This window comes from Scyliorhinus canicula, chromosome 15, assembly GCF_902713615.1.
Source record: "Scyliorhinus canicula chromosome 15, sScyCan1.1, whole genome shotgun sequence".
Classification (NCBI taxonomy): Eukaryota; Metazoa; Chordata; class Chondrichthyes; order Carcharhiniformes; family Scyliorhinidae; genus Scyliorhinus; species Scyliorhinus canicula.
The window spans coordinates 32299428-32327275 of NC_052160.1; the positions used below are offsets into that span (position 1 = coordinate 32299428).

Here is a 27848-nt window from a genome sequence, read left to right on the forward strand (position 1 = left end):
AGAATCAATACCAATAGCGTTAGTAAATTGTTACTTAAACCCAAGAATGTACTTTGAGCAATCAAGATAATATTCTATTATCTTATAACTTCTACTCTTAGTAAAGGACAATTTGCCTTATTCCTTCCTTTGTAAAGGCTCCTTAATTTGGAACATTAAATTGGGGGGAGGCGGTGGCATAGTGGCATTGTCACTGGACTAGTAATCCAGAGACCCAGGGTAATGCTCCAAGGACCAGGGTTCAAATCCCACCACAGCAAGTGGTGGAAGTTTAATTCAACAAAAATCTGCAATTAGAAGTCTAATGATGACCATGAAACCATTGCCGATTGTGGTAAAAACCCATCTGGTTCACTAATATCCTTCATGGAAAGAAATGTTTACCAGGTCTGGCCTACATGCGACACCAGATCCACAGCAATGTGGTTGACTCTTTAAAAAATAGTCCTCAGGGATGGGCAATAAATGCTGGCCCAGCCAAACACACCCCATGAATAAATTTTAAAAAGCACAAAGTGTTTGCTTCTAATAGCTTTGCACATTTTTGGTTACATACACTAATATGCGTGTATGTGTTTATACATATATATTTGTATATAATATATACTCTCACACATCAACAGTAGGATTTTAAAAACATTCAAAATAAAAAGAATAATTGCTGAAATTCAAAACTGCATATTTCAGTAAGAAATTCATCATACATCGTAGACAAGAATTTACTGTAGAAGTCAGTAGCTGTTCAGTAAACTTCCCCTCACACAGCTTCTCCACTGTAAGTTGCTATTTGTGGGAGATCTTAGTGATAGAAACTGGGCGGCTTGGACCAGCTGGGCCGATGGGCCTGTTTCCATGCAGTAAACATCCATGACTCCAAGAGGTCAAAATGGTCCACAAGGCCTGTGAAAACAGGGAAGACAACTGTGTGTTTCCTAAACAATCTCACTGAAGAATTGTGAATACCTAGCACGGAGTCTTAATCAGGAACTGTTAAGGTCACAAAATGAGTTCAATTTCAAAAGGGTACAGAAAGCAACATGGAAAGCCAGAATGAAAAATGTAATTCAGAGAGAGAAAAAAAAAGAGATGGAAAGAGAAAGTAAAAAACGTGTTTTTAAAAAATTCTCCCAACAACATTTAAAAAATGAAGGAATACGACTCCCACATCTATAAAAGTGAACTTTAATGTCTGTTTGGCAGTAAGTCCACACCATTCAATATATTTAAATGAGGAACCAGATAGAGAGTTACCATTTTCACAGAGTTCAGAGGAGCAGCACATTTTGGACGGCAACGTCTTGATTTTTTGCACTTAGCTGTATATCCACGCTTGCCCGAATTTGCTGTCAAATTTGCACATAGATAACGGTGAGGCCAACAAGCCTCACCACTATTCCCTTTACAGTAAATTCTGGTCCTGCTACATCTGCTTTTCCAAACAATCAAAAATTTAATTTAATGCTACTGGAATGATAAAACTCTGAAAACAGTTCAGACCCGTTCTGATTCAGGAATCCGGCATGGAGACTAAATGGAATATTCTGCAAAGCGCAGGGAACCATTCAGAATATTCAGCTCTAAACCAACCTCTCCACAATATTCAAACACATGGTGGCACGGTGGCGCAGTGGTTAGCACTGCTGCTTCACGGCGCTGAGCACCCGGGTTCAATCCCAGCCCCGGGTCACTGTCCGTGTGGAGTTTGCACATTCTCCCCGTGTTTGCGTGGGTCTCACCCCCCACAACCCAAAGCTGTGCAGGGTAGGTGGATTGGCCACGCTAAATTGCCCTTAACTGGAAAAAAAAGAATTGGGTACTCTAACATTTTTTAAAAATACGTCCTACATGGACTTTCTCTGTACTTTGTGGAATATTTGCATCCCGGTTTCCAGGAGTTACCTATTTCTTGCCGTTCAATTTTGTAAGAAATCAGGAAACTTTTAGTACTGAATCAGGCTTAGCCATCATACTCAAGGGCAATTATCATCACTATATAGATAATAATAGCACTATTAATATATATGCCTGTAAATTCAAAAGGACATTCTCAACCACTGATCCTTACAGGAGGTGAGACACTATAGAGGTGAGTCAATGTTGTTCTTCAAGCACTTATTTGCCATTAATGCAATGTAATTTACAAATGATGCAAGGTTCAAACTGCCATATATCTTTTAGGGCAAAGTAATGCAAAGTTCCATGGCAGTAGTGGTTACAGGAAATAAACTTCCTGCTGAAGTAGGGAAAATGCTGTGTTGATCAGCAACGTCACAAATGAAAACTGGATTAATATTTGGTTAGGGATAAGAGACTGGACTGCCGATAACAAAGGTAAGTAACCTTGTTGTTCTTCTGCAACAACCACTGGAGCCATGTGACTTGCTATCGTTTTCCTCACAACCATGTTGCAAACTGCTAAAGTGGATTGCGCCAAGATTGATTTTGACAAATGCTCTTACATTAAAAAATGTAAGGGGTGGATTCTCCGGGTCCGCTAGCTGGCGGTGGGATTTGCAACAGCCTGCTGAATCTGTTGTTGGGCAAAAAATGTGTATCACGCTGGGCTTCTCCTGGCAGTGCCAGGCTGGTAGTGCCAGATTGCCTATGCCAGTTATCAGGAAGGGGGGGTGTGGAGGCCTTTGCCATAAGAGGTGGGGTCAGGGAGGGCCCGGAGGCCCCGGAAGAGGTAAGTTGGGTGAAGTAGGGGGTCCTGAGGCCGTGGTTGCTGAGGGTGATCGAAAGATTGGGGCTGCCTTTAAAAATGGTGGCTCCATCCGCGAGTTGTCTTCCTGCATTGGTGAGCTCAGCTCACAGGTGGAAGAAATTACTTGAAGAGTGGCCTTGACTGGGAGGTCCTCACCGAGGCCAAAAAAATGGCAAAGTGCCATTAACTAACGGGGTCTGTTTCAGCACTTTCAGTGCTGAGAAACACCCCACTAAACATGCCTTTCAGCTGACTTTAACTTGAGTCCACTGTATCGTGCCTCTGCTCTTTCGAGGGAGCACATCAGAACAAAGATAAAGCCTCCATAATAAAACTGCATTTAACATCAACAGCTGCTCAAAAGAAAAAGCTCTTCAGATTTAATGGACCGTAAAGAGCTATAAAAACAAACAAAGCTCGTCCTCCTTTGAAATAGCCTGGACCTGTCAAGAAAGAATCTTGGAAAAGGCAATGGACTGGAAAGAGCTACAAAAACAAACACAAAACTAATCTCTCCTTTGAAATAGTCTGGACCTGTCAATCCTTAAATTGAGAGCAGTTCAATGCTTTTTGGCTACTCAGCAAACCCAGAGGCTTGAAAAGGTTAAAGGGAAATGAAACTGAATGTGAAAAAAGAACTTCAAAGGTTTCCAACACAATCAAAGGGAAGACTTCATCTGATATCATTGAAATTGACATGCTCAGAGAGAGTTGAAAGGTTTTCAAGGCTACAGAGAGAAGACTAGCCACACAACCCCTATCTTGGGAAAGACCCTCAACCTGAGCCCCTCCAACCCAAGCCGCCCCCCCCCCCACCAATTCCCACCTCCACTGAAGGACCGCCCTTGACACCCTTAAGGTAAGTGTAGAGAGTGTACTCACCCCTTTGCTCCCCAATGCCTGGTCTCCACTTTTAGGGTCCAGTAGTGATTTGCGCCTTCGGGACTTCCAGCTGGGAAGGCATGAGCATCCCGGGAGACTGCAGCATTTCATTTCAATCTTGCTAATGAAATTGAAATGGATGCTAATGAGTTCTGATCAGGTTCTTCTTGTTTCTGGGCGAGAAACTGACCTCGCTAGATTGAGCAGGCCAGGTGATACATGACGGGTTGATACCCAGGAAGAATCCCATTTTGGATCTCACGCCCGATTCAACAAACTAGCGGGAATCCCGGAATAGCCTGGAAGAATCACCTCCATGGTGTACAGTACACAATTTGTGTGGATTTGGCTGTGAGTAATTTAATTAAAATATTTTATTCCCCCAATTTAAGGAGCAGAGTAACTGGAACTTCCTGATTTTCGTGTTTATCTGCTCCACGTGTTGTCATTGGAAGTTGTTGTCCGATTGGTACATAAATAGCAAAGCCCTCCCATTATATTTACAGCCAAATGTCAGAACTGATGGAAATCAAGATTGGTTATTTTGAATCCATTTCAAACTGCATTTGAATGCAATCTATAGAGCTGAGCCAGAAACATTCAGCAGGCCAGGTAGCAGCCATGGAGAGAGAAACAGAATGAAAGGGCCGGAGCATGCCTGGAGGTGGTGGGGGTGATATTTAATCAGGTGGAAAGGGATGGGGTGAAGAGCCTATTGCCTTCCCAACTCCCTATGACTAAACCAGGATGAGGAAAATCAAATTTGGACTTCCTGCACCGAGGCCAGTTGAGGCCTTTGAGTGGCAAATTAAAGGCCACTTCAGGGCCTCATTCCACCAATGCTGTTATCCTTTAGCTGGTGGGCAGGGGCAGTTAACCTCACATGAGCAGGCCTCTAGGTACAACCTGAGGGCCTGCCTGTGGGCTGGGGGGAAACTCTGTGCCCAATACAAGGCACTGCTAGTAGTAAGAGCTGCCTCCGCTGTAGACCCTCTAATTCCCCCTACACCTCACTAGAGCCTGTCTGACTGGCCTCAGTGAGGCTGTCCCACTCTTCAAGGGCCCCGATGGCAGCTGCTTGTCCCAGGCCTTCTGCAGCACCAGGAGTGGCCACTGCTCCTGGTAGTACTGCTGGGTTTGATACACTGCCGGCTTCTGCTTTGCTGGCAGCTCTCATCCTGACCACCCCAGGAACCCTGATGGCAGACAGGCAGGTAAGAGCCTGATTGAGACCAAATCTCATCTGGGCTTCCGAAAATGACGAGCTTGCCACCAGCTCTCCGAGCCCAGTGGATGGGGGCCAATGCAGCGGCTCGATCATTCAGCCCAAAGTTTTGTCAGAACGCGGGGGGGGGGGGGGGGGGGGGAATAGGGAATAAGGGTTGTAACCGGTTTTAAGGAAGGACGGTGGGGGAGGGGGCTGGGAAAGAGGGGAGGAGGAAAGGTCTGTGTTGGGTGGAAGATAGGAGAGATGAAAATGAAGAAAGGGGTGATGGTGTCGGACAAAAAGATGATATGGGACAAGTAAAGAAACAAAAGATGGCTGCAGAGAAAGTGTAATGGGGAGTAACAAAATCGCAAACCAACAGCTGCCGTCTGAAAAAAATAGAGGTAGAGGCTATGATCCGAAATTGTTGAACTCAAATGTTTGAGTTCAGAAGGTTGGAAAGTGTTTAACTGCAAGATGAGGTGCTGTTTCCCAAGCTCACGTTGAGCTTAGATCAGCATCAGAGACCAGGAACAGAGTAGCAATGGGGCGGAGAATTAAAATGGCAGGCAAACCGGACACTTGGGGGGGGCATGCTCGCGTGTTGGCGTACTCTCAGGGTGGCATGCTCACAGGCTGGCATACTAGCAAGGGTGGCACACTTACAGGCTGGATACAGGTGTCCCACAAAGCAGTCACCCAGTGTGTGCCTGGTCCTCCCCAGCGTAGAGGAGACGCAGCATCCTGAGCAGTGAATACACAGTAATTGTCACAATGTGCAGCTGGTCTTGTACCAATGGTATTGAATTACATATGTTAATACAGTTGAGATGATACATTTATTCATTTTTCAGCAGTCAAAAGTTCAATCATTCTTTGAAGTGTCAGTGGATGAACAGCTGCTTGTGATCTACTTATTGCAGCCCAGGGTTGTTTACCCCTTTGAAAAAACCGTGGGTAAAACGGGAAAGAGTATTATAATGTGATGCATGCTGCAGTCGACCAACCCCATTTAGAAATTGGGAGAGGAGGTTTAGATCTGGAGTGATTAGGGAAAATGGAGCAGTACAGCCATGGGTGCCCAAGATGTGTTTGAATTGACGTCGGCCCACACAGAAGTCTTGCTATTAAAAAGGCTACCAAAAATACCGACTAATTGCAGAAGACGAGCCAGATGAAACATCTGCTCAGGCAAGCAGACATTCAGCCAGAATTACAAGACAGTCTCATTCAAAAAAAACACATTAAGATATTTTTGCAAGTGTTCAATGCCACAGTCAAACAACATCTAGATCCCACTGCCCTGGTGTGTATAGTCAGTGAATTTTACCCAAGTCTTTCCTCTTTTTGATAGTATGTGCGTGTGTAGTTCCTAACTGCTCCTATGTGTTTCCATTGTGGGAGAATGAAGTGAGATGGGTGACTGCATTTGATGAAGACACAGGGATCCACACCGACTTGTAACAAAATAAACTTAAGGTTTATTTACGAGGTTTAAGATACCCAACTGGGTCTGAGCAGGCCGGTCCCGAACTGGCTGACCTTATATGCAATATTAATTGAGCTGTGTCCCCCCCCCCCCCCCCCCCCCCCACCCCGGGAAGCCTGTATTCAGCAAGGGCTAAAATACAAGAGCAGGGATGTACTGTTGAGGCCGTATAAAGCTCTGGTCAGACCCCATTTGGAATATTGGGCAGCACGGTAGCATGGTGGTTAGCATAAATGCTTCACAGCTCCAGGGTCCCAGGTTCGGTTCCCGGTTGGGTCACTGTCTGTGCGGAGTCTGCATGTCCTCCCCGTGTGCGCGTGGGTTTCCTCCGGGTGCTCCAGTTTCCTCCCACAGTCCAAAGATGTGCAGGTTAGGTGGATTGGCCATGATAAATTGCCCATAGTGTCCTAAAAGTAAGGTTAAGGGGGGGTTGTTGGGTTACGGGTATAGGGTGGATACATGGGTTTGAGTAGGGTGATCATTGCTCGGCACAACATCGAGGGCCGAAGGGCCTGTTCTGTGCTGTACTGTTCTAAATTCTAAATTGTGAAATGTTTTGGGCCCAGTATTAAGGAAAGATGTGCTGGCTTTGGAAAGGGTCCAGAGGAGGTACACAATAAATAGCAATAAAGGACTTGTCGTATAAGGAGCGGTTGAGGACTCTGGGTCTGTACTCGCTGGGGTTAAGAAGGATGAGGGAGGATCTCATTGAAACTTATGGAATATTGAGTGGCCTAGATAGAGTGGACGTGGGGAAGGTGTTTCCACAAGTAGGAGAAACTAGAGCCCGAGGGCACAGCCTCAGATTGAAGGGACGATCCTTTAAAACAGAGATGAGGAGGAATTTCTTCAGCCAGAGGGTGGCGCATCTGTGGAACCCTTTGCCGCAGAAGGCTGTGGAGGCCAAATCACTGTGTCTTGAAGACAGAGATAGATAGGTTCTATGGGGTTATGGGGAGAAGGCAGGAGAATGGGGATGAGAAACATATCAGCCATGATTGAATGGCGGAGTAGACTCGATGGGCCGAGTGACCTAATTCTGCTTCTATGTCTTATGGGCAGGGGAAATACTTTGTCCTGACCTCATAAGTCCTGTGCAGGTGCAAGTTATGACACTGCTGCCCACCAATGGCCGCAATTGAGGTCATTGGGCAATCTCTGTGTTTGTAGATGCACTTTCAAAAGAGGTAATAGGTGATGTTGAGAAAGCGGCTGCCTGGGCCTACGTATTATGTAACGCTACTTTGCAAATTTGTCTGCCATCAGTTCCAGGTATTTCCTTTCTGCTAACCACTCCTTCAATGCACCAAGAGGTCTGCCAGGGAGTAGAAGCCATATGATTATAGGTTAATAATGTACAAAACTCTCTCCTACTGATCAGTGCGCAGAAGAAACAATCCTCATCAAAATCATCAAATATTGAAAAATGTTTTGAACAAATTTGCATCAACGAATAATGTGGGATTTTCATGTAGATATCAAAGAGGTTATGTTCAGAGTTCACAGCCTGTAGTTTACTCTGTTATCTCACTGTTTGGATAATTGCTCAATTGAAACATCACAAAATATTTTTATCCACAGTTTGACATACTTGTAAGTTAAGAAGAACTTGGATTTAACGTTTATCTGCAGTCTCCAAGGACAGGAATGTTTATGCAGGCTTCTGAACTCTGCTATTATTGAAATCAGCACAGTCAGCAACGTGTGGGGAAACGGTCATTCAATGTGATTTTCCCCAGAGTGGCCAATCAGAGGGTAGAGTCACTGTCCAATTAAGGGTGGGTGCAGGTTCTCAAAGCTGGGGGGACCAGTCAGAGGCCTTCCAGTTTGAAAGCTGCAGCAGGCTGTGCTGACAGGTAAGTGAGGGAGAACAAGGTGCTTAAATATAGAGGCGGCATCTCCAAATTTGGGAAACGTAAAATTGGTTTCACAGCCAGACGACAAGTGTCTGCAGGACTGCCATGTCAGGGGTTGGTTTAGCACAGGGCTAAATCGCTGGCTTTGAAAGCAGACCAAGGCAGGCCAGCAACATGGTTCAATTCCCATACCAGCCTCCCCAAACAGGCGCCGGAATGTGGCGACTAGGGGCTTTTCACAGTAACTTCATTTGAAGCCTACTTGTGACAATAAATGGTTTTCATTTTTTTTTTCATTTGTAGAATGCAGGCAGGAACTCGGGTCTCTAAGCCTTGCTGGAGCGCTGGCCTTGTGGCTTGCCACTGGGACGCCACCTTTAGCTGGCCTTAAGACCCTTAACAAGCCAAGTTGGCTACCCAGTCGTTGCAGGTCCACTCACCCCATTCCATCTCCATTAAAATGGTCTGAAGTGGGCTGGGAAACCAACATGCCGGTCAGCAATTCTATCTCAAATACAGTCCAGGCGGGGGTGAATAATCAAGCCCTAAAGCTACATTTTACATATCTAAATGGCTAGGAAGACTACAAGCTCCTCAAACATAGATTTTGTGGTCATTATCAATGTTTGGATGAGCATTTAGCTGGCTCATTAGCAGGTTGCTGGACATAAACACTGCAACATTTCGCTTGACATTTTCCATAAGACAATCGGCAATGCTCAATGCTTCCATGCCATGGACTAATGTCCCTACAATGGCCTGGATAAACATCTAATCCAATCAAGGAATAAATCTCAAGTGATGTAACTGGAGTTCAATGTTTCCTTTGACAACGTAAACATGGGTTCAAGGCTGAGGATGGGGTTCAAGGCCGATAGAAGGCTGGGGTAGATTTTGGGTACTTATGACAACATATAGCCAAAGGAGTCGGTGATTCTTGAGATGGAGCCTGTATTTTGGGCTGATTAGTGTAAATTGTAAGGTTTCACCGGGGCACATTTATGGTGAATTCACCACAGGGACAGGTTTCTGGCCTTAGTAGAGTTGGTGGGGCCTGATGTGTTCTTGAACTAATAAGACCACAAAGCACGAGAAATGCTGACACAAGGTAATATGCAATATAGTTATCTGGAAATAGCTATGCAGCATCTGACAAGAAACATAGATTTTTGGGCAACACAGCCATTTGCTGGACATTCAATACAAACTATATTTTGGTTAAAAAGGAGCAAAAGATGCAATTTTCTTAACATCAGCTGGTGACATTTAATCACCAAATGCAGGTCTCTAATTGTTTGGTGATTAAAACGCTTGATAATAACGTTCTGTCACTGCTTTTCCTAGTCTCCCTCTGAACACAGATGAAGTCTCTCTGGAAACTCAAGATTACACGAACTTAGAAGATACAAAGATTTCAGAGAACAAGGGGGCTGAAGCTGAGGAGGATGAGTTTGGATGGACAACAAGATGTTAGAAACAAAACCTAGACTATAAAAGAAGAGTTTTTTTCTTTCGATTGTGAAGTGCCTTTATATTTTAAAACATGCACTTTATAGTTTTACTTTAGAGCATGGTTCACATAGCTTCAACATTGCCCTTAATAATTCAATCGTTTTAATAATTTTATATCAAATAATTGAAATATATGGATGTATTTGCACTTAATTACTTTCCTTGTCTTACAGTTACACAGTTATTTGTTTAATTTATGAAAATTTGGCATAAACAAATTGTCAACTAAAGAACTGAAATATACCTTTATCCTTTATTTAACATTCACCTGCTTTACTGTGTTTGGCTCTCAAATATCAAAAAATAGTTACATTCAAATAAGTCTCAAATCCCTTTAATCTTCATATTTGGAACAATAAACCCGAAGGGGTGAAGAGATATCCTTTGGTGTAACTAAATCATACATGTGCCCCTGTCAATCAGATTTACAGTTTCCCAAGTGACATGTTCAGTTTAGGGATTTAAGTTATCCTATTGATAGTTTGCTGAAAGAAAGGAGATCACATTTGCCTTTATCGAGCACCTCAGCATTTCCTTGAGAGGTTCGAAAGTACTTGCAGCCAATTGCACAAGGTGCAGTCTCTGTTATGTGGTTGACTACATCAGCATGACCATTTAATAGTTAGCTGTTGAAATGTTAGCCAGAACATTGGGAGAGATTCCTGCTCTTCTTGAAATGTCGTCTAGAGGTGCTGATCCAAATGACCGTACTTCCGTCAATACACCAATGTGTCAGCATTGCGTGAAAAATGTCTCAGTTGCAGGCTCTAGTCCAGCTGTGAGGTTTTAATCCAGCAACCTTCTGATTCCGAGGACAGCGTTATCAACAGAGCCACGCTGGCACTTTGGACAGATGTGCAGCCCAAAGATGTGCAGGTTAGATGGTAAATTGACCATGCCAAATTGCCCATTAGTGTTCAAAAAGGGTAGGTTGGATTACGAGGAGGCCCGATGGGCTGAATGGCCTCCTTCTGCACTGTAGAGATTCCTTAATTCTATGAGAAAACAACGCTATTAACGACATTGATTGAAATCCCGCCCTCATTATGGGGCTAAGAAATTGGGTTTAGATTCAGAAGGATGCCTTGTTCTCAAATTAGAATACTGATAGACTGAGTAAATTACAACAAGTTGAATTCTGACTTTCTTTAAGTACAAAAGAACAAAAGTAGGTATTCACTTGAAATCTTTCTGCTACAAGTGAATTTAGTTTATCTGCCCAGATTAATTGCTCAAACTGCATATTAGTTCATTAAGGCAGTATGTAAGTGGTCTATGGTCATTTACTATAAAAACCCACATTACATCAATGTTTACTCTTGTTTATGTTGCTGACAATGAAATAATCTGAATTCTCTTTTTAGTTTGTACAAGTAAAGGTTTGGAGCAATGGTGTGTCCAGTTAATACATGCTGCTTTCCTGAATACTACCGGTTCTTCCATAATCAGTAATCATAACCAAGGCCGTCATTTTGTGTTTTATCACAAAAAAAAGAGACTGAATCATATAAGATGATTCACACAACATCTATAAAAATCCTGGGACATGGAACTGATCTTGGCAGCACAAAATGGGCGATTGACAATCGACATGTCATTTTATACCCCATCCCATCTTCTCCACTGATTTCATGGATATCAAATGAACTGCTGCTCACCTTTTTTGTCCTGTCGGTAATATTGATAAAAAAACCAAAAACCTGCTTAGAAGTGCTGTAATAAATTAAAATGTGTATATATCAAAGGAAATCTTCGATCTATTTTGTTGCATCAAAATATTAAGCGTGGTCAAATAAGGCAGTCCAGAAATATTAGAAAGAAGTTAGCAATTGACATTGAAATATCTACTGTGGCTGTAAGACTATAATTGGCAAGCTGTCCTCCATATGTGACTCCACAGCAATGACTTACCTGAAATGGCCTGAAAAGGTACTCAGTTGTATCAAACCACCACAAAACAGTCCAACAAGAATAAATTGGAACTGACCTCCCAACATCATCCCAGGCACCATATATGACAACGATACACCTGGCTCAGTTGACGCTGCAAGGTCCTCCTCACCAAAATTTGGGGACGAGCATCAAAGTTGGGAGAGCTGTCCCACTGACTAGTCAAGAAACAGCTTGATGTAGTCATACAAAATCATTACTTGCAGTCAAAGTCTGCCATTGTACCAGTCAGACTGACAGATCAAACCCACCAGAGGTGGTCGCATGTGCCCAGATATTCCACTCCCAATAGCGATGAATGCTGAGATATTATTGCTGGCTGTAACAGCATGGCAAGTTCCAGGGAACCCATTAACACTTGAACCTGGAAGCTGCAATCCACAGGAAATGTCTCTATGGGAGCCCACAGCGATGGTGCCTTCAGGACCTGTCTACCTGTTAAACTTGAGTTGTTCGCCTTATATTTCCAATGTTTTTTATTCTGATTTACTTAAGGCTGCACCTTGCAGACACATTCCCTGTTCCAGATCAGGAGTGTCAAAGCTCTCCAGCAAATCAGAATTCAGCCTTTAAGTGCCTTTAACAGAGCTGCAGGTAAACTAAAAGTAATATTTCAAATGGCCAAGTTGAGAACCCTGCAGTTCTGCCACATCCAATCATGAATGGTGGGGGGACAATGAACTAACTGGAGGAGGAGGCTCTACAAATGTCACCATCCTAAGTGATGGGGGAGCACAGCATAATTAGTGCAAAAGATTAGTTTGAAGCATTTGCAATCAGTGTCAGCCAGAAGTGCCGAGTGGATGATCCATCTCGTCCTCCTGAGTTCCCTAGCAATACAGATACCAGTTTTCAGCCAATTCGATTCATTTCAAGTGGCATCCAGAAAAAGCTGAAGGCACTGGATACTGCAAAGGCTATTGGCACCTGACAACATTCCAGAGATAGGACTGAAGACTTATGTTCCAGAATTAGCCGCACCCCCAGTTAAGCTGTTCCAGTACAGCTACAACACTGGCATCTACCCAGCAATGTGGAAAATTGCCAAGTGTAATAGCCCTCCCGCGGGTTGGACCTGTAGAAAATGAGCTTCCCCGCTGGTGGGTGGAGGACTGTCCAAATGGGGCTCGTTACCGGGCTATGTGAAAGTCAGTCCGGACAAGGGTCAGCATTCTGGGAGGCCCAGCTGGGATTTATTGTGTGTACATCACCGTAGTGGCTGTTTTTTATGACAAACTCAGGTTTATTCACCTACAAAGGCCTCCTGGGACTTCATACTGGTGATGAGCTAAAAACAGCAATTGTGATTCTGGACGTCCCATCTGCTTCGGAATATTACTGCGCAAGAACGAGATTAGGGAAGTTTTGAAAATATCGCTCTTTGGGAAATCAGTGGCCTTTACTGCAGGCCTGGAGGATTGCGCCTAATATGCCGAGCGAATGCAGTATTCCTTCCAGGCGATTGGCATCGGTGGAGAGGACTGACAGAATGTAATCCTCCTGACCGTCTGTGAGGCACCAACCTTCGGCGTAACCTTCCCCAGCAACCCCAGATGCGGTCCTTTGATGAACTAGTAGAATTAGTGGCAAATCATTACGACCCAGAACCGTCCATGATAATGCAAAGGTATCCGTTTAACATGGCTGTGAGGACTCCAGGGAGTCAGTAACAGACATTGCTCCAAAGGCTGGCCAAGCATTGTGAGTTCAGTCCATCCGTCTCTGAGATGTTAAGAGTCCGTTTGGTGTGCGGGATTAACAATGTGGCAACTCAGAGGACGTTGTTGGCAGAACCAACATTGGAGCTGAAAAGAGCCAGCGAGCTAACCCTGTCATGTGAGAATGCAGAGGTAGGGATTAAGGAGCTCCAGGGTCCCGTTGACTACAGTGTCCATAGTGTTGGATGACCCCTGTACAGGAGTGCAGCGTCCTCTCATGGCAGTGCTTGCATGACCAGATCGTCATCAAAGCAGCAACCAAGTACCCGTCGCATCTGGACTCATGGTCAAGGACCACAGAGCAGCGTGACACCTCCTCAGAGGCTGACGGGGTGCACCTGCGGCATTAGTATGCTTGCGGTTGCAGAACACGCAAAAACCAAGGCCGCCAGAGTGGACAAAGAACACGCCACCCTGGCAGACGATAAGGTCGCCTCAAACCGCAGACTGGCCTGATGCAGCTGAATTGGATCATGGTCCCTAAAGTGGTACTGATTCAGATTACACTTCAAGTCACTGGTCACCCCCTGATAATGGAGATTGACATGGGGACTGTCTGTTTCCATCATCGGTCACCTAACCTTCCATTGGCTTCACGCAGGCATCCTTCCCTTGGGCTTATGTGATACTGAGGCCCAGTTGGCGACATGTACAGGGGAGCCATTGAACATTATATGGACCACCATGACCCCGGTCACCCATGGGCAGCAGTCAGGCTTCCACAAATAGTGCTACACGCTGGGCCACAATTGGCTGCGAATACTTCGCCTGGACTGGCAACAAATCTTCCGGATGGGCACCTGCAGCCCGACTGAGGTCCTCGGGAAATATCCAGAAATTTTCCAGGAGGGTCAGGGGAAACCAAAAGGGGCCAGGGCAAGAATTTACATTGACCTGGAGGCCCAACCCAATACATCAGAGTACGACCGGTCCCCTACGTCCTGCTTGTGAAGGTGGAAACTGAATTACGATGCTTGGAAAGGTTGGGTATCACGCGCTCGGTCCGATTTGCAGAGTGGGTTGCACCAGTGGTCCGAGTGAAGAAACTGGATAAGTTTGTTTGTCTCTGCGGCGATTATAAATTGACAGTGAACAGGGCGTCCCACCTGGGCTAATATCCCATGCCACATGAAGAGGATCTGTATGCAAAGCTAGGTTTAATAGTTAATAATGATTACCGGGTATACTTTCTATGATTAATCTCAGTCCTTAATAAACTAACTTATGTGGAACTATTCTAGTGTTATCCTGCTATTCAGTTTTAAGAGGTCTCATCTTTGGACACCCCCTTCAACCGGCATGCCCAGATCCACTCCGGGCGCCACGCAGTGCTTGAATCGCCCATCTTGTCTTTTGCAATTTGTAATAATAGTTTAATCCTATGTTGTCCTGTAGGTGGCAGTAAAAGATTGTTTGATTGGTTAGTTACCTCATGTTTTTTTAAACAAAAATATTTTTGTCCAGGTGCAATTGATGGGGAGGTGATGCTTCAGAAAAAGATCAAGGGCTAAAATTCATATCCAGATGGACTGATCTAATTTGTGAATTCTGGTCATCGGTGTGATACTAATAAGCTTGCATCTATATTTCTGGCATACGAATGCATTGCGAGTAATTGAAATGCTCATTTTAAACTGGAAAGCATAAGAACTAAGAGCCGGAGTAGGAAATTCAGGCCCTCGGGCCTGCTCCGCCATTCAATACCCCCATGGCTGATCTCATCTCAGCCTCGTGTCCACCTTCCTTCATCCAGCTACTAATTAAAAATCTATCTATCTCCTCCTTAAATTTGTTTAGTGTTCCGGCAGCCACTGTGTAGAGAATTCCACAGATGCACGACCCTTTGAGGGAAGTAATTCCTCCTCATTTCTGTTTTAAATCTGCCACACAACTATGGCCTCTCATTCTAGGATGTTCGACAATTGGAAACATCCGTTCTATGTATATCCTGTCAATCCCCTTTCGCATCTTGCATACCTCCATTATATCTCCACTTATTCTCCTAAACTCCAGTGAGTATAGGCCTCAACTGCTCAGTCTCTCTTCATAAGATAAGTCCTTCATCCCTGGAATCATTCTAGTGACCAAATTAACTTAGTTATCCAAATTATCTTTAGATGTGCTCAACTGGAGACTCCAATTCAAAATAGAATTTTAAAAAAACATGGTGGTTGGTTATTGCTTGCATCATATTACTCAAAATCAGTAAAAGAAATGAAGGGCATCAATGACCTGAATTAAGCTAGGTGCAGAAGTGCTGGCACTCTGAGCAATTTATAGAATAGATATGCAGAAATGACAACAAAGAAGGAAGTTATTCATTCCACTAAGTCCATGGCAGTGCCAGCTCCTGAAATGGATTGTGAAGAATTACAGGCAACAGATTTATGGAGACTTCATCCACCACGAGAACTATGTTTGAATATAAAAAATTGCAAGGTAAAGACCAACATTAAGGCTAAAGGCTGGGGAGATGGTGATGTTGTAGTAATGTCACGACATCAGTAATTTAGTCACCCAGGCGAATGCTCTGTAGGCCGTAGGTTCAAATCCCATCAAAACAGCTGCTAGAATTTAAATATGGCTCGTTATAATAATTCTGGAATTGAAAGCTAATTTCAGTACAAGGAATTATCATTGATTGTCATCTTCACTAATGTCCTTTTAGGAAGGAAATCTGCTTGCTTCCCTGGCCTGGCCTGCATGTCACTCCAGACTCAAAACAATGTGGTTGATTCGTAGTTGTTCAAAAGGGATGGACAACAAAGGTTGCCCTTGCCAACAATGTCTACATCCCATGATTACATTTTTAATAAGTGCAATGTCAATTAATGCAAACCTTAATCACTGTGATTGCTTGAAACGTCAATCAGATCAATTCAAAGATAGTTAGCAAAAGGACATTACTTGTGAAATTGTAATTCAGTGCATGAATGTTTTTCTTTATTAATTTAAGGGATGAGGGGGTCGCTGGCTCAGTCAGTATTTCTTGCCTAACCCCAATTGTCCTTGAGAAGGTGGTGGTGAGCTGCCTTCTTGAACCGCTGCTACCCATGTGGTGTAGCTACACCCAGGGTGCAGTTAGGGAGGGAGTTCCAGGATTTTAACCAAGCGACAGTGAAGGAATGACAGTATATTTCCAATTTAGGATAGTGAGTGGCTAGGAAGGGAACTTGCAGGTGGCACTGTTCCCGTGCATTTGCTGTCATTGGCTTTTGAGATAGTAGAGATCATGGTGGAGGGGGGGTTCTCTGTCCCCATTTCCAGTGGGTGGGAAAGCCATTGAGGGCAGAGAATCCAACAGGAGTAACCTGTTGTAGCTTATCAGGTTGGCACCTTATTTAAGGACTGGCCACTGCCATGCCTGGCAATGCCTTCCGGCATTCCCTATTGAATGTGGCATAATACCTAATCTGACTTCATGCGATAGTGAGTTATGTATTGAAAATTGACTCGGCAGGATTTCTAAAATTTTACAATCATTTCAAAAGGATACTGTAATATCCTGCAAAGGACCTACGGGGCGGGAATGCTTGCCTTCCCCGTGCTCCTGGCAGAGTATGAACTCCCCGCTTAGGGTGGGGTATCTCAACTAACCCATGGAGATAGGGTCCGCCAGTAAGGCACCGACAGCTGGAAACTGGTAGGATCTACTAGGTAGTGTACATATCGTTTGCTGTTTCTTACTTTACTCAGTGTGGACTCCCCCTCGTGTTTATTAAAAATACAGCATGGGAACGCAATGTATTCCATTCAATTATTGTTTAAAATATTAAAACTTCCTCCACGTTACATGTCAGGAAGATTTTACTTCGGAGTTCCTGACACAGGTCAGGAAATTGCAATTAGCTGGAGTAGAAAATCTCCCCGGTATTAGTGCACAAACCAAAAAATTATTGTCTTACAAGTGTTTCTTCACAGAAAACAGATCAGAAAAATAACATTTTCAATTGCATGACACCACATCCAAAGCAGAAGGATGAGAAGAAAATGACATATTCTATATCTTCCTTGTAAACCTGTAATTAAATGCTATCGTCAACTAGCTACTGTGCCTTTATTATCTTAAATATGCTAGAGACCTTCACTCTCGCTCAACTGGAACATCCAACAATGTGGCAAAGGAAATGGGGATGGACAAAATGCAAGAATTGTAAGAGCGCCGGGTTCCTGGAAAACTTTAGGATTGAGAGAATGAGTCACAAAGACGTGAGGCCATTTTAACAGAAGGGTGAGCCAATCCGGGTGAACAATCCGAAGCTCGATGCGTGCAAGGATAGATACGAGTTAGGATACTTGCAGCAAGGCTTTGGGTGAATTCATGTTTACAAAGTGTGATACCTGGATGGGGTTGGGAGCATTGGAATAGTCCAATCTGAGTTCAATGAGGGTTTCAGCAGCAGACGGACTGACTTTGGGGCAGACAGAGGCATTATTTCAGAGGTGGAATCGGGCGATCTTTCTGATGAAGAGGATATGTGGTTAGAACTTTAACTCCAATCATGTGTCCATAAGGAAAGATTTAGGTATTGATAATAATAATCATCTATAATCTTATAACCTTTATTAATGTCACAAGTAGGCTTACATTAACACTGCAATGAAGTTACTCTGAAAAGCCGAAGTCGTTCGGCCCATAGTCGCCACACTCCGGCGCCTGTTCGGGTACACAGAGAGGGAATTCAGAATGTCCAATTAACCTAACAAGCACGTCTTTCAGGACTTGTGGGAGGAAACTCACGCAGACACGGGGAGAACGTGCAGACTCCGCACAGACAGACCCAAGCCGGGAATCAAACTCGGGTCCCTGGTGCTGTGAAGCAACAGTGCTAACCACTGTGCTACCGTGCTGCCTGAAATATGTTGGAAATGCACTAAGTAAAATATCAAAAATATAATTCCCTAGTGGTGATGGAGTGTCAACTATGTACTAAATCCCAAATGATTTATTTGCACATCTCCTGTTTATGCAGTATTTACCTTCATGCTCGTAGGAAAAAGCACTCCTGTTATCTGCAGGTCTCCCTCCAGCAGATGTCATAGCTGCTTGGCAACCTGCTTTGTGGAGTAGAGGTTATTGAAGAGAGTTCTCCCCCTGACATGCTCAAGAAGAGCAGCCTGAATCTGGGAGCACGAGGCTCAGGAGGTGCAAGGACAACCAAATAGAAGTAACTGGTAGAATTGTAACAAATAACATGTACAGCATCTAATCTAAGCTCTTCCTGTAAATCAGAGATAGCAGAGGAAGCCCAAAGGAATTCCAATTCTGACCAAAGGTGAAAGCAGTTAGGTGGGGTGAGATGTTCTGGCGGCAGAGGCAGGCTCACCATTGCCTGCCGGCGGGATCTTCCAGTGTTTTGCCCGGCTCACCAGCTGTTCTGCCAGGAAACCGGGTGTTGGGGGGGGGGGGGGGGGGGGGGGCGAGTTGTTGGTCACCTTCGGAGAGACCAGAAGATTCTGCTACTAGGAAGGGCTGGAGAATCTCCCCCTATGTCTTTGTAGAATGATACCTCGCAGAATGAGATCGTTTGACCCATAGTACCTTTGCTAGCTCTATGGAATGAAGCTCCTTACATTTGTCTGGCCGAATACCTGGTCTTGGTCCTAGATACTTGGTTGCAGGATGAGTCCATTGAAGACGCGGCAAAGCATTCTTGCAACCTGGAAATACGTTCACTCTTTGGGGGAAATACAGCGTTCTTTCTGGAGGTTAGACTTGGCTAGAGATGGAGGTCGAAGGCAGGCTGTTAGCCTGGAGTCTGATTTGCTTTTTGGAGGTGAAAACTCAACTGATCATAGAATTTAAATGCTGTGTAAAGTAATTTAAATGGCTCAATTCTCGGCCATGTGCAAATTGGTTTCAGGTAAAGTTATTTAGCTAACAAGACCCCGGGTTAATACTCCTTGGGCTGGATTTTCCAGCCGTTCCTACCGTCGGTATCTTACGGTCCCGCCGACAGCAACCCTGGCGGAGGGTGCCAACAACAGGAAACCCCGTTGGCAGTGGCGGGACCAATGATCCCGCCTCTGGCCATTGGCAGGCTGCCTCCACTGCACATAACACACCGTGGGGAGATGGGGCAGTAAATCCCACCCATTGTGTTTTGAGGAGGTAACTGCAGAACCATTCACACAACATTGGACATGAGGAGTCATAAGTAGCTCTGCCTTTGGTCATAGCTGACGGGTGCAGGCATCACAACTACTATCCTTTGTGTTGGCTTGGCTGGAGTGTTAGCCGTTTCTCCATTTTTAAACTGCTTAGAAACTTCCAGAACTATCATGTGGTCACTTTATGATGCAGATATAAGTTATTCATCGTGTCCTCCATGTCTTCTGATCATGACGCAACTTTAGATAAATTTAAATAAAGTTTAAACATTCACCAATGTTTGTGCAGGTTACCAGTGCAGTCTTGAAAATGTGAGCAGTTTTGGTCATAATGCACAGCAAACAGACCTTTTACCTTTCCCCTCACCCTGTTACTGTCTCCCAACCTCCTTCCCTGGCGCTGGAAACCCCACTTACTGATTCCCCAAAGATCCTCACCACCCAATAACCACCCTCACTAAACGCTTTCCCCCAACTACTCTCGCTAACCCAAAATCTCTCACTTACCCCCCCAAAATACCCCACAGCTTCCAATCACACCGGTCACCACTGACACCCACCAACGTCTTTACTGACCACTAAAAGCGCCCATAACCCACCATCAACACCACAGACACCCAAAGCAACTCCCAGCCCACAACTGGGAATGGTGGCATTGTCACTTAACTAGTAATCTAGAGACCCAATGATGCTCTGGGGACCCAGGTTCGAATCCCAAATTTGAATTGAATTAAAGTCTGGAATGAAAAGTCTAATGAAGATCATGAAACCATTATCAATTGTTGTTAAAATCCACCTGGTTCAGAAATGCCCTTTAGGGAAGGAAATCTGTTGTCCCGCTGTCCTTATCTGGTCTGGCCTACATGTGGCTCCAGACGCACAGCAATGTGACTGACTCTTAGATGGCCTAGCAAGCTAAGATCCTTAAACTCCTTCCCTGACAACACTGTGGATGTACCTACACTACATGGGCACCAGCGGTTCAAAGTAGGCAGCTCCCCACCACCTTCTCAAGGGAAAATAGGGATGGACAATAAAGCGACGCCCACATATCATGAATCAATAAAAAGAATCACTCTGCCATCACCCATTCCCACCCCCCCCTTATTGACTCCCCCAAAGACCCTAAGACACATCATCCCCCTTCATCTTTTCTTTCCAAAGATCCTCACCACCATCCCCCACCCTCATGATGTTCTGTACGACAACAATCTCTTTAAAAAGCAAAATGATGGAGATGTGTTCAAGATTGATTAAGAAGAACAAAAAGTTAAACTAAAACAGAACTTAGAATAAAAGATCAATAAGAAAGACAGGATAGGCAGAATTAAAGCACTTAAATTTTAGGTCAACATTTTGTTTTGTGTACATATTTCAGCTCTATAGAGAAAAAGCTACATGTGAATGACAACTCTGCACATCCCAAAACACTTTACAGCCAATAACCACTTTTGTACGCTTCCATAGTCATACACTAATAAAACTAATCCTTAAAAAAGTTATTCCTGTTATTTTAGTTTAAGATAATATCTTCAAATAATTTACCGAATCACGTAATTATTTCCCTCAGCAATCTTTTACAATCTATCTCTACAGCTATTTTGTCAATGCATCAGCAGCAAACTTAGCAATAACAGCTAACAATGGGCATAAACAGCTTTTGTGAATTACTGGGCGCTTCTGGAGATACAAAAGCACAGAATGTGCAGAATGGAAAGCAGCGCTTTTGTTATCACTTATAATTGAAGGGATTAGAGTTCATTTCTTCTTTCTGGAAATTCAATTTCTGCATGGAATGCCCTCAAAATACAGCACCGAGTTTTCCCACACAAGCATTTTCATATAAAAATAGCATTGCCTAATCAGAATAGTTAAGTTAAAAGTTTGAGTCATTTTCTCTAGATCAGTAATGTTCTTGTCAACCATGTTTGACAGGGCCACTGACCTTGTCTGTCAGCTTTCCTGCACTTCTGCTCTCAACCCTTCTCTATCCTTCCAGAACCACGCTTGGGTTTCCCTGATCCTCACCTTCCACCTCACCAGCCTTCATATTCAATGGGTTTTCTACCATTTCCACCACCTCCAGCAAGATGCCACCACCAAGCACATCCTCCCTCCCTTCCCCTGGCACTCCGAAGTGACTATTCCCTTTGTGATATCCTAGTCCATTTCTCAATCCTCCCAACAACATCTCTCCTTACCATGGCACATATCCATGCAAAACAGGAGATGTAAGACCTGCCCCTTTACCTTCTCTCTTCTCATGGTCCAAGGTTCCAAATGCTGCTTCCAGATGAAGCAGTGATTTCTTTATTTCAATTTAGTGTCTTCTCTACAATGGGCAGACCAACATCTGATTGGATAGTCACTTTGCAGAACATCTCCCTAGTCTATAACTATGACTCTAAGCTTCCGTTGACCTGTCATTTTAATTCTCCACCTTGCTGTCACACTAACATCTCTGCCCTTGGCCTGCTGCACTGTTCCAGTGAAACCCAACATAGGCCCGAAGGACAGAACCTCATTTTTGATTCAGCATTTTGCACACTTCTGGACTCAACTTTGAACTTAATAATTCCAGTCCGCACACTCTGTTATCCACTATTATAACCTACATGAGAGCCACGGGGCTGGGCCAATGAGGCTCCCCATGACTGTCGAGGAATACAAGCTACCCTGCTAAGGGGGAGGAGCTCCTTCATTAGTGGGGAGCAAACCTGCACGTAAAAACCCCCACCCGGGAGTCCCTTCGGGGAGCGTGGTGTATAGAGTTTTGTTCTACATTCAATAATCCTTTGCTTCCTTTACGCTCCCGTGTGGTGACTTCCCTGGATCCAACACCCACCTTTTGTTTTCTGTTTTCTGCTTGCTTCTGTTTTCCTCTTACTTGTGTTTTCAGGCAGCAGCTCACCTGCTCCAGACACATCATTTATTTCTTTTCTTGTCCTATCACCATTCCCTTTGACCCTGGAAGATTAAATTTTCTGTCACGCAATCTCTCCTGCCTTCCACCCTATCACAGATCTTCCTTTGTCCATGTCCCAAACACCCCTTGCTCGAAACCTATTATATCTCTAACCAGCCCTGACGAAAGGTCACTAACCAACCTGAAAGGCTAACTCTGTTTCACTTTCTACAGATGCTGCCTAACCTGCTGAATATTTCCGGCATTTTCTGTTTTTATTCCAGATTTCCAGCATCTACAATATTGATCAATAAGCTGCTCGTAGCTAATTCAATTAATTGATGACACAAATACACCAACACACAAGAAGCCCTAAGCCACCCAGGACAAAGCATTTGCTCGGCACCCCATATGCCATTTTAATATTCATTCTCTACACCCCTGCTGCACCGTGGCTGCAGTGTGTGCAATCCATAGAATCCATTGCAGCAACTTTCCAAGATTTTTTTCAACAGCAATTTCCAAATTTATCACCTCCAATAGCTGGAAGCACATGGCAAGCAGAAGCATAAAAAACATCCTGATCTCCAGGTATCACACTATTCTGACGTGCCGATATAGTGTTGCTCCTTCACTGTCGCTGGGTCAAAATCCTCAAATTACTTACATAACTTACATGCTTACAGTGTCAAGGTGATTTTGAGCCCACACCTGTAGTGATCTGTATATATGCTGTATGTAAAGAGCTAACAACTGTATCATAGAGTTAGACAACCACTAAATGGCAGCACTAGATCCATGTATATAAACTAAACTCAAAGGATCTTTCCGCCTCTTCGGACCAGGAGTGACTAGATAGCAGAGTGTTAGAGAGATATAGCTTAGTTGGCACATGTAGTTAAACACAGTTAATAATTCTTCTGATTTACTTTATCATCAGTTATAGTTGTGGAAGAGTGAACAAACCCATTAATATTTATATTCGTTATTCATTAAATATTATTTGCTTTCAACTGAAGACTGATAGTTTCATTGAACTACAGCATCAGGTCATTCTGGTAGTAAGCAAACAGTAACGACGTATTACAATCACGTAATAAAACATGGTACCAGGTTTTGGCTTCGAAAAAACTAGCTAGATTAATTTAGTTAGATCAGAAATAGAAGAAATCTGTAGCAGCTATTCAACTGGAGAAGCATTGCAGCAAATTAATCCTTCGAAGACAACCGCCTCGATGGACCACGCACATGCTCCACATCACCTCAAGATCACTGGTAATTTGAACTCTAATTGGAAACAGTTTAAACAACAATTTCAAATTTATTTAGAACCCTTTTTTCTGGACCCAATTTCCTAAAACTTCCCACCATGAAAGATGAGGAGAAATTTCTTCACCCAGAGAGCGAATCTGTGGCATTCACTACCACAGAAAATAATTGAGGCCAAAATGTTGTGTGATTTCAAGAAGGAATTAGATATAGCTCTGGGGGCTATAGGGATCGAGAGATATGGGGGAGGGGAGGCGGGATCAGGGTATTGAATTTGATGACAAGCCATGATCATGATGAATGGTGAGCAGGCTCGAAGGGCCGAATGGCCTACTCCTGCTTCTATTTTCTATGTATGTCTCTATGTATATTTACAACAACAGTTACTGGTCCCGAGCCACATGGTAACATTGTTATTGGCCAGTAAGCTCCTGGCCGATGTTATAGGTTTTATCTGACCAATCTGACAAATAAGGGGCAGAAAATAAATCTCATCTGTAAACAAGTCTTTATTTGAGAAATGGGATTTGTAAATTTCAATGAAATGTTATAAATTCTTCAGAATCCATAGTGCTCTGAAGTATGATCAGAACAATTTTCTTCATCTGTTGTTTCCAGCCCAATGAGGACGTAAACACCACTGGATCTGGATCTGGGAAATGGGGTGCATCAAGTGTCATTAGGGGAACATTTAGGAACTAGTGATCATAGTAGCATGTGGTTTATGCTAGCTATAAAAAACAAGAGAAATCCAGAGTAAAAATAATCAATTGGGAGAGAATTGAATGGAGTGAGAACAGATCTGGCCCTGATAAAAGTGGAATCAAAGATTGGGTAGGCAATATTGTAATGCAATAATGGCCTGCACTTCAGCAGGAGATGGTACAGTTCAAGTACATTCTGGATAGATAGGGAAAAACTGCCTTTGGAGGAAAGGTTGAGAACCAGGGGACTCTGACTTAAGATGAATGGCAGAATACACCAAAGGTGAATTGAGGAAACCTTTTCCATACAGAGGGTGGATCAAATCTGTAATGCACTGCCTAAGAGTGTGGTGGAGGCAGGTTCAATCATGGCTTTCAAAGGGAATTGGATACTTATCTGAGGAGCAATGTTTGCAGGGATTCGGGGTAAAGGTGGGAGAGAGAAATTAGCTGTCAGAGTAATGGCATGGCCATGACGGGCCGAGTGGTCATCTTCTGCTTTGCAATAATTCTGATTCATTTCTTTTGCACAAGCCCCAGTATGTACCTCACAAAAATTTCTCAAAATGGAACAAGAAAATAATTGATAAGGCACCATCAGATAAAAATCCTTCAGCATCTTTATTTTACACCAATTAAACATATACAGAATAAGGTTCAATTTGACATCGCACAATACACAAGTTGTACTTCGCCATGTCAGTGAATTATTTTGTTCAATTTAACCTTCTCGTAGTCCTTTGCAGCTTTCTGTTTCAAAACGTCAGTATTTCTGTCCCAATTTTTATTTCACAAACAGATTAAACAACCTATACCAGTCAATCCTTGCAGAATGGCAAGGACGAGTAAGTAAAAATTACTAATGGAATGTTGACCTTTAACTCAGCTATGCTGGAATACAAAGGCTGGGAAGTTGTGTTTGAGTCATATAAAGCTTGAGTTAGACTTCATTTAGAGAGTCGTATTCGGGTCTGAATAACACCTGAGGAAGGACGTATTGGTTCTGGATAATTGCGGTGTTTAAGATGAATAAATAATGTGATAGAGCAGACAAAAACTATTTCTTCTGGTTTATAACATTAAAATTAGGGAGAGGCCATTCAGGGGCAACTATCAGGAAACAGCCTTCACATCCTATGTGACTATCACAAAGGTCAACTTTCCCTCCTCGGGCTGCCTGCAGTCTTGACATGGTTGACCACATCGTCTTCCTCCAACATCTGGCCACTGAAGTGCAGGTGGGTGACACCGCTTTCACCTGGTTTCTTTATTACCTAGTCATAGCCAGAGAATCACTTGCAATGGCTTCTCTTCCTATTCCCGCATAATTGTTTTTGGTGTCCCCCAAAGATCTTTGGTCCCCTACATGCTGCCCCTAGGCAACATTATTTGAAAACACTGTGTTAGTTTTCACATGTATGTTTATATACCAAGCTCTGTGGCATCGCCCACCTCTGTCAATTCCTCCACTTGCTAATTTATCAGACTGCTTAACAGACATCTAGTACTGGACGAGCAGATACCTCTTCCAATTAAATATTGCATAGTACTGAATACTTAAGCCATTGTTTTCAGTCCTTGCTCCATTCATTGAAGCCTACTTGTGACAATAAGCAATTATTATTATTATTATTATTATTATTATTAATAATAAACTTCTCCAGTTACCAACTCCAATCTCTTTGCTGGCAGCAGTGACAATAAACAAGTCTGTTCAGAATCTTGGTGCTGCACTTAAGCCAGAAATGAGCTTCGGACCTTACATTCATGCCATCACCAAGACCATATTTCTGTAACATTGCCTAACTCCACCCATCTCAGCTCATTTATTAATAATAATCGCTTATTGTCACAAGTAGGCTTCAATAAAGTTACTGTGAAAAGCCCCTCGTCGCCACATTCCGGCGCCAGTTCGGGGAGGCTAGTACGGGAATTGAAGCCGTGCTGCTGGTATGGTTCTGCATTACAAGCCAGCTATTTAGCCCACTGTGCTAAACCATGTGCTGAAACCCTCCTTCATGACTTCATTACCTCTAAACCTGACCATTCCAACACACTTCTGTCTCTCACATCATTTTATTCTCCATAAACCTGAGGTCATCCAAAACTCGACAGCTGTTGTTTTAATTCGCACCAGGCCTAGTCACCTATCACCCTTGTGAATGTTGACATACATTGGTTCCAGGTTAGGAAATTCCTTAATTTTAAAATTCTCATCTTTATTTTTAAATACCTCCATGGTGACATCCATTTCTATCTTTGTAGTCTCCTCCCAACTCTATAACCATTGGAGATATTGGTGCTCTTCTAATTCTGGCCTCTTACGCATACAAAATTTTAATCGCCCTACCGTTGATAGCTGAGTTTTCATTTACCTAGAACCTAAGCTCTAGAATACCCTCCAAACCTACCTTTGCTTCTTGAAGACACTCCATAACATCAACGTCTTCAGCAAACCTTTTGGCCATTTGACCTCCCACCTCGTAGAATCATAGAAGTTACAGTGCAGAAGGAGGTCATTCAGCCCATCGAGTCTGCACCAGCCCTTCAAAGCGCACCACACTTAAGCCCACACCTCCACCCTGTCTCTGTAACCCAATAACCCCACCTCACCTTTTTGACTCTCAGAGGCAATTTAGCATGGGCAATTCACCTAACCTGCACATCTTTGGACTGTGGGAGGAAACGAGAGCACCCGGAAGAAATGCACGCAGAAACGGAGAGAATGTGCAGAATCCGCACAGTGACCCAAGCTGGGAATCGAACCTGGGACCCTGGAGCTGTGAAGCAACATTGCTAACCATTGTGCTACCATGCTGCTCATGAGGGGCAATGTTATATTTGATTTAATAATGCTTGTATGTGTGAAGTGCCTTGGGACATATAATAGCATTAAAGGCGCTACATGAGTTACTGCTATAAAAAGTAGTGAAAATTTGGAATATTCTCCCTCACAAAACTGGTGAGGTTACATCAATTGAAAAGTACCTAACAGAAATCTATCAATCTTCATTCTGTAAATATACTAAGGAATATGGAGTCAATTCAAGTAGATGGAGTTGAGATACAATTAACATGCTTGGCTACCTCTGGATACAGTTACGTCTGCAGAGCACTGTTCCTGCAATCGGACCATGTCCCCAACCTGAAGCGATGAGCAGACTAAAGTTTTCCCTTTCATTTAAAAAAATAATAATTTTTATTCAAGTTTTTTAATAACAATAACAATAACAAATTTTCTCCCCGCAATTTAAAACAAACAAGGCGTGTTTCCACACCAAAACAAGAAAAGAACTCTCCCCCCAAAATAAATAATAACAAATAGCCATACAAGAAAGAAGAAAATAACATAACAAACCCATCACCGCAAAAACAAACGCCCCAACCATTCCCAAACCCCCCCCCCCCAGGTTGCTGCCGAGACCGACCACTCTCTCCCCCTTCGCCAGGAAATCGAGAAAGGGCTGCCACCTCTGAAATAACCCCTGTACCGACCCCCTCAGGGCTAATTTCATCCTCTCCAACTTGATGAACCCAGCCA

The 27848-nt window shown here is 43.6% G+C and overlaps 1 protein-coding gene across 6 annotated transcripts in view; it reads left to right on the top strand.

Moving 5' to 3' along the window:
* Positions 1-11394, top strand: part of rgs11 (regulator of G protein signaling 11) — a 161050-nt gene extending 149656 nt beyond the window's left edge. For all 6 annotated transcript variants that reach the window (XM_038820414.1, XM_038820416.1, XM_038820413.1 and 3 more), the window contains one exon: positions 9483-11394. In XM_038820414.1, coding sequence (XP_038676342.1) covers positions 9483-9612 — 130 coding nt within the window. In that variant the 3' untranslated portion in view covers positions 9613-11394. The remainder of the gene's footprint in view (positions 1-9482) is intronic.
* The last annotated feature ends 16454 nt before the right edge of the window (positions 11395-27848 follow it).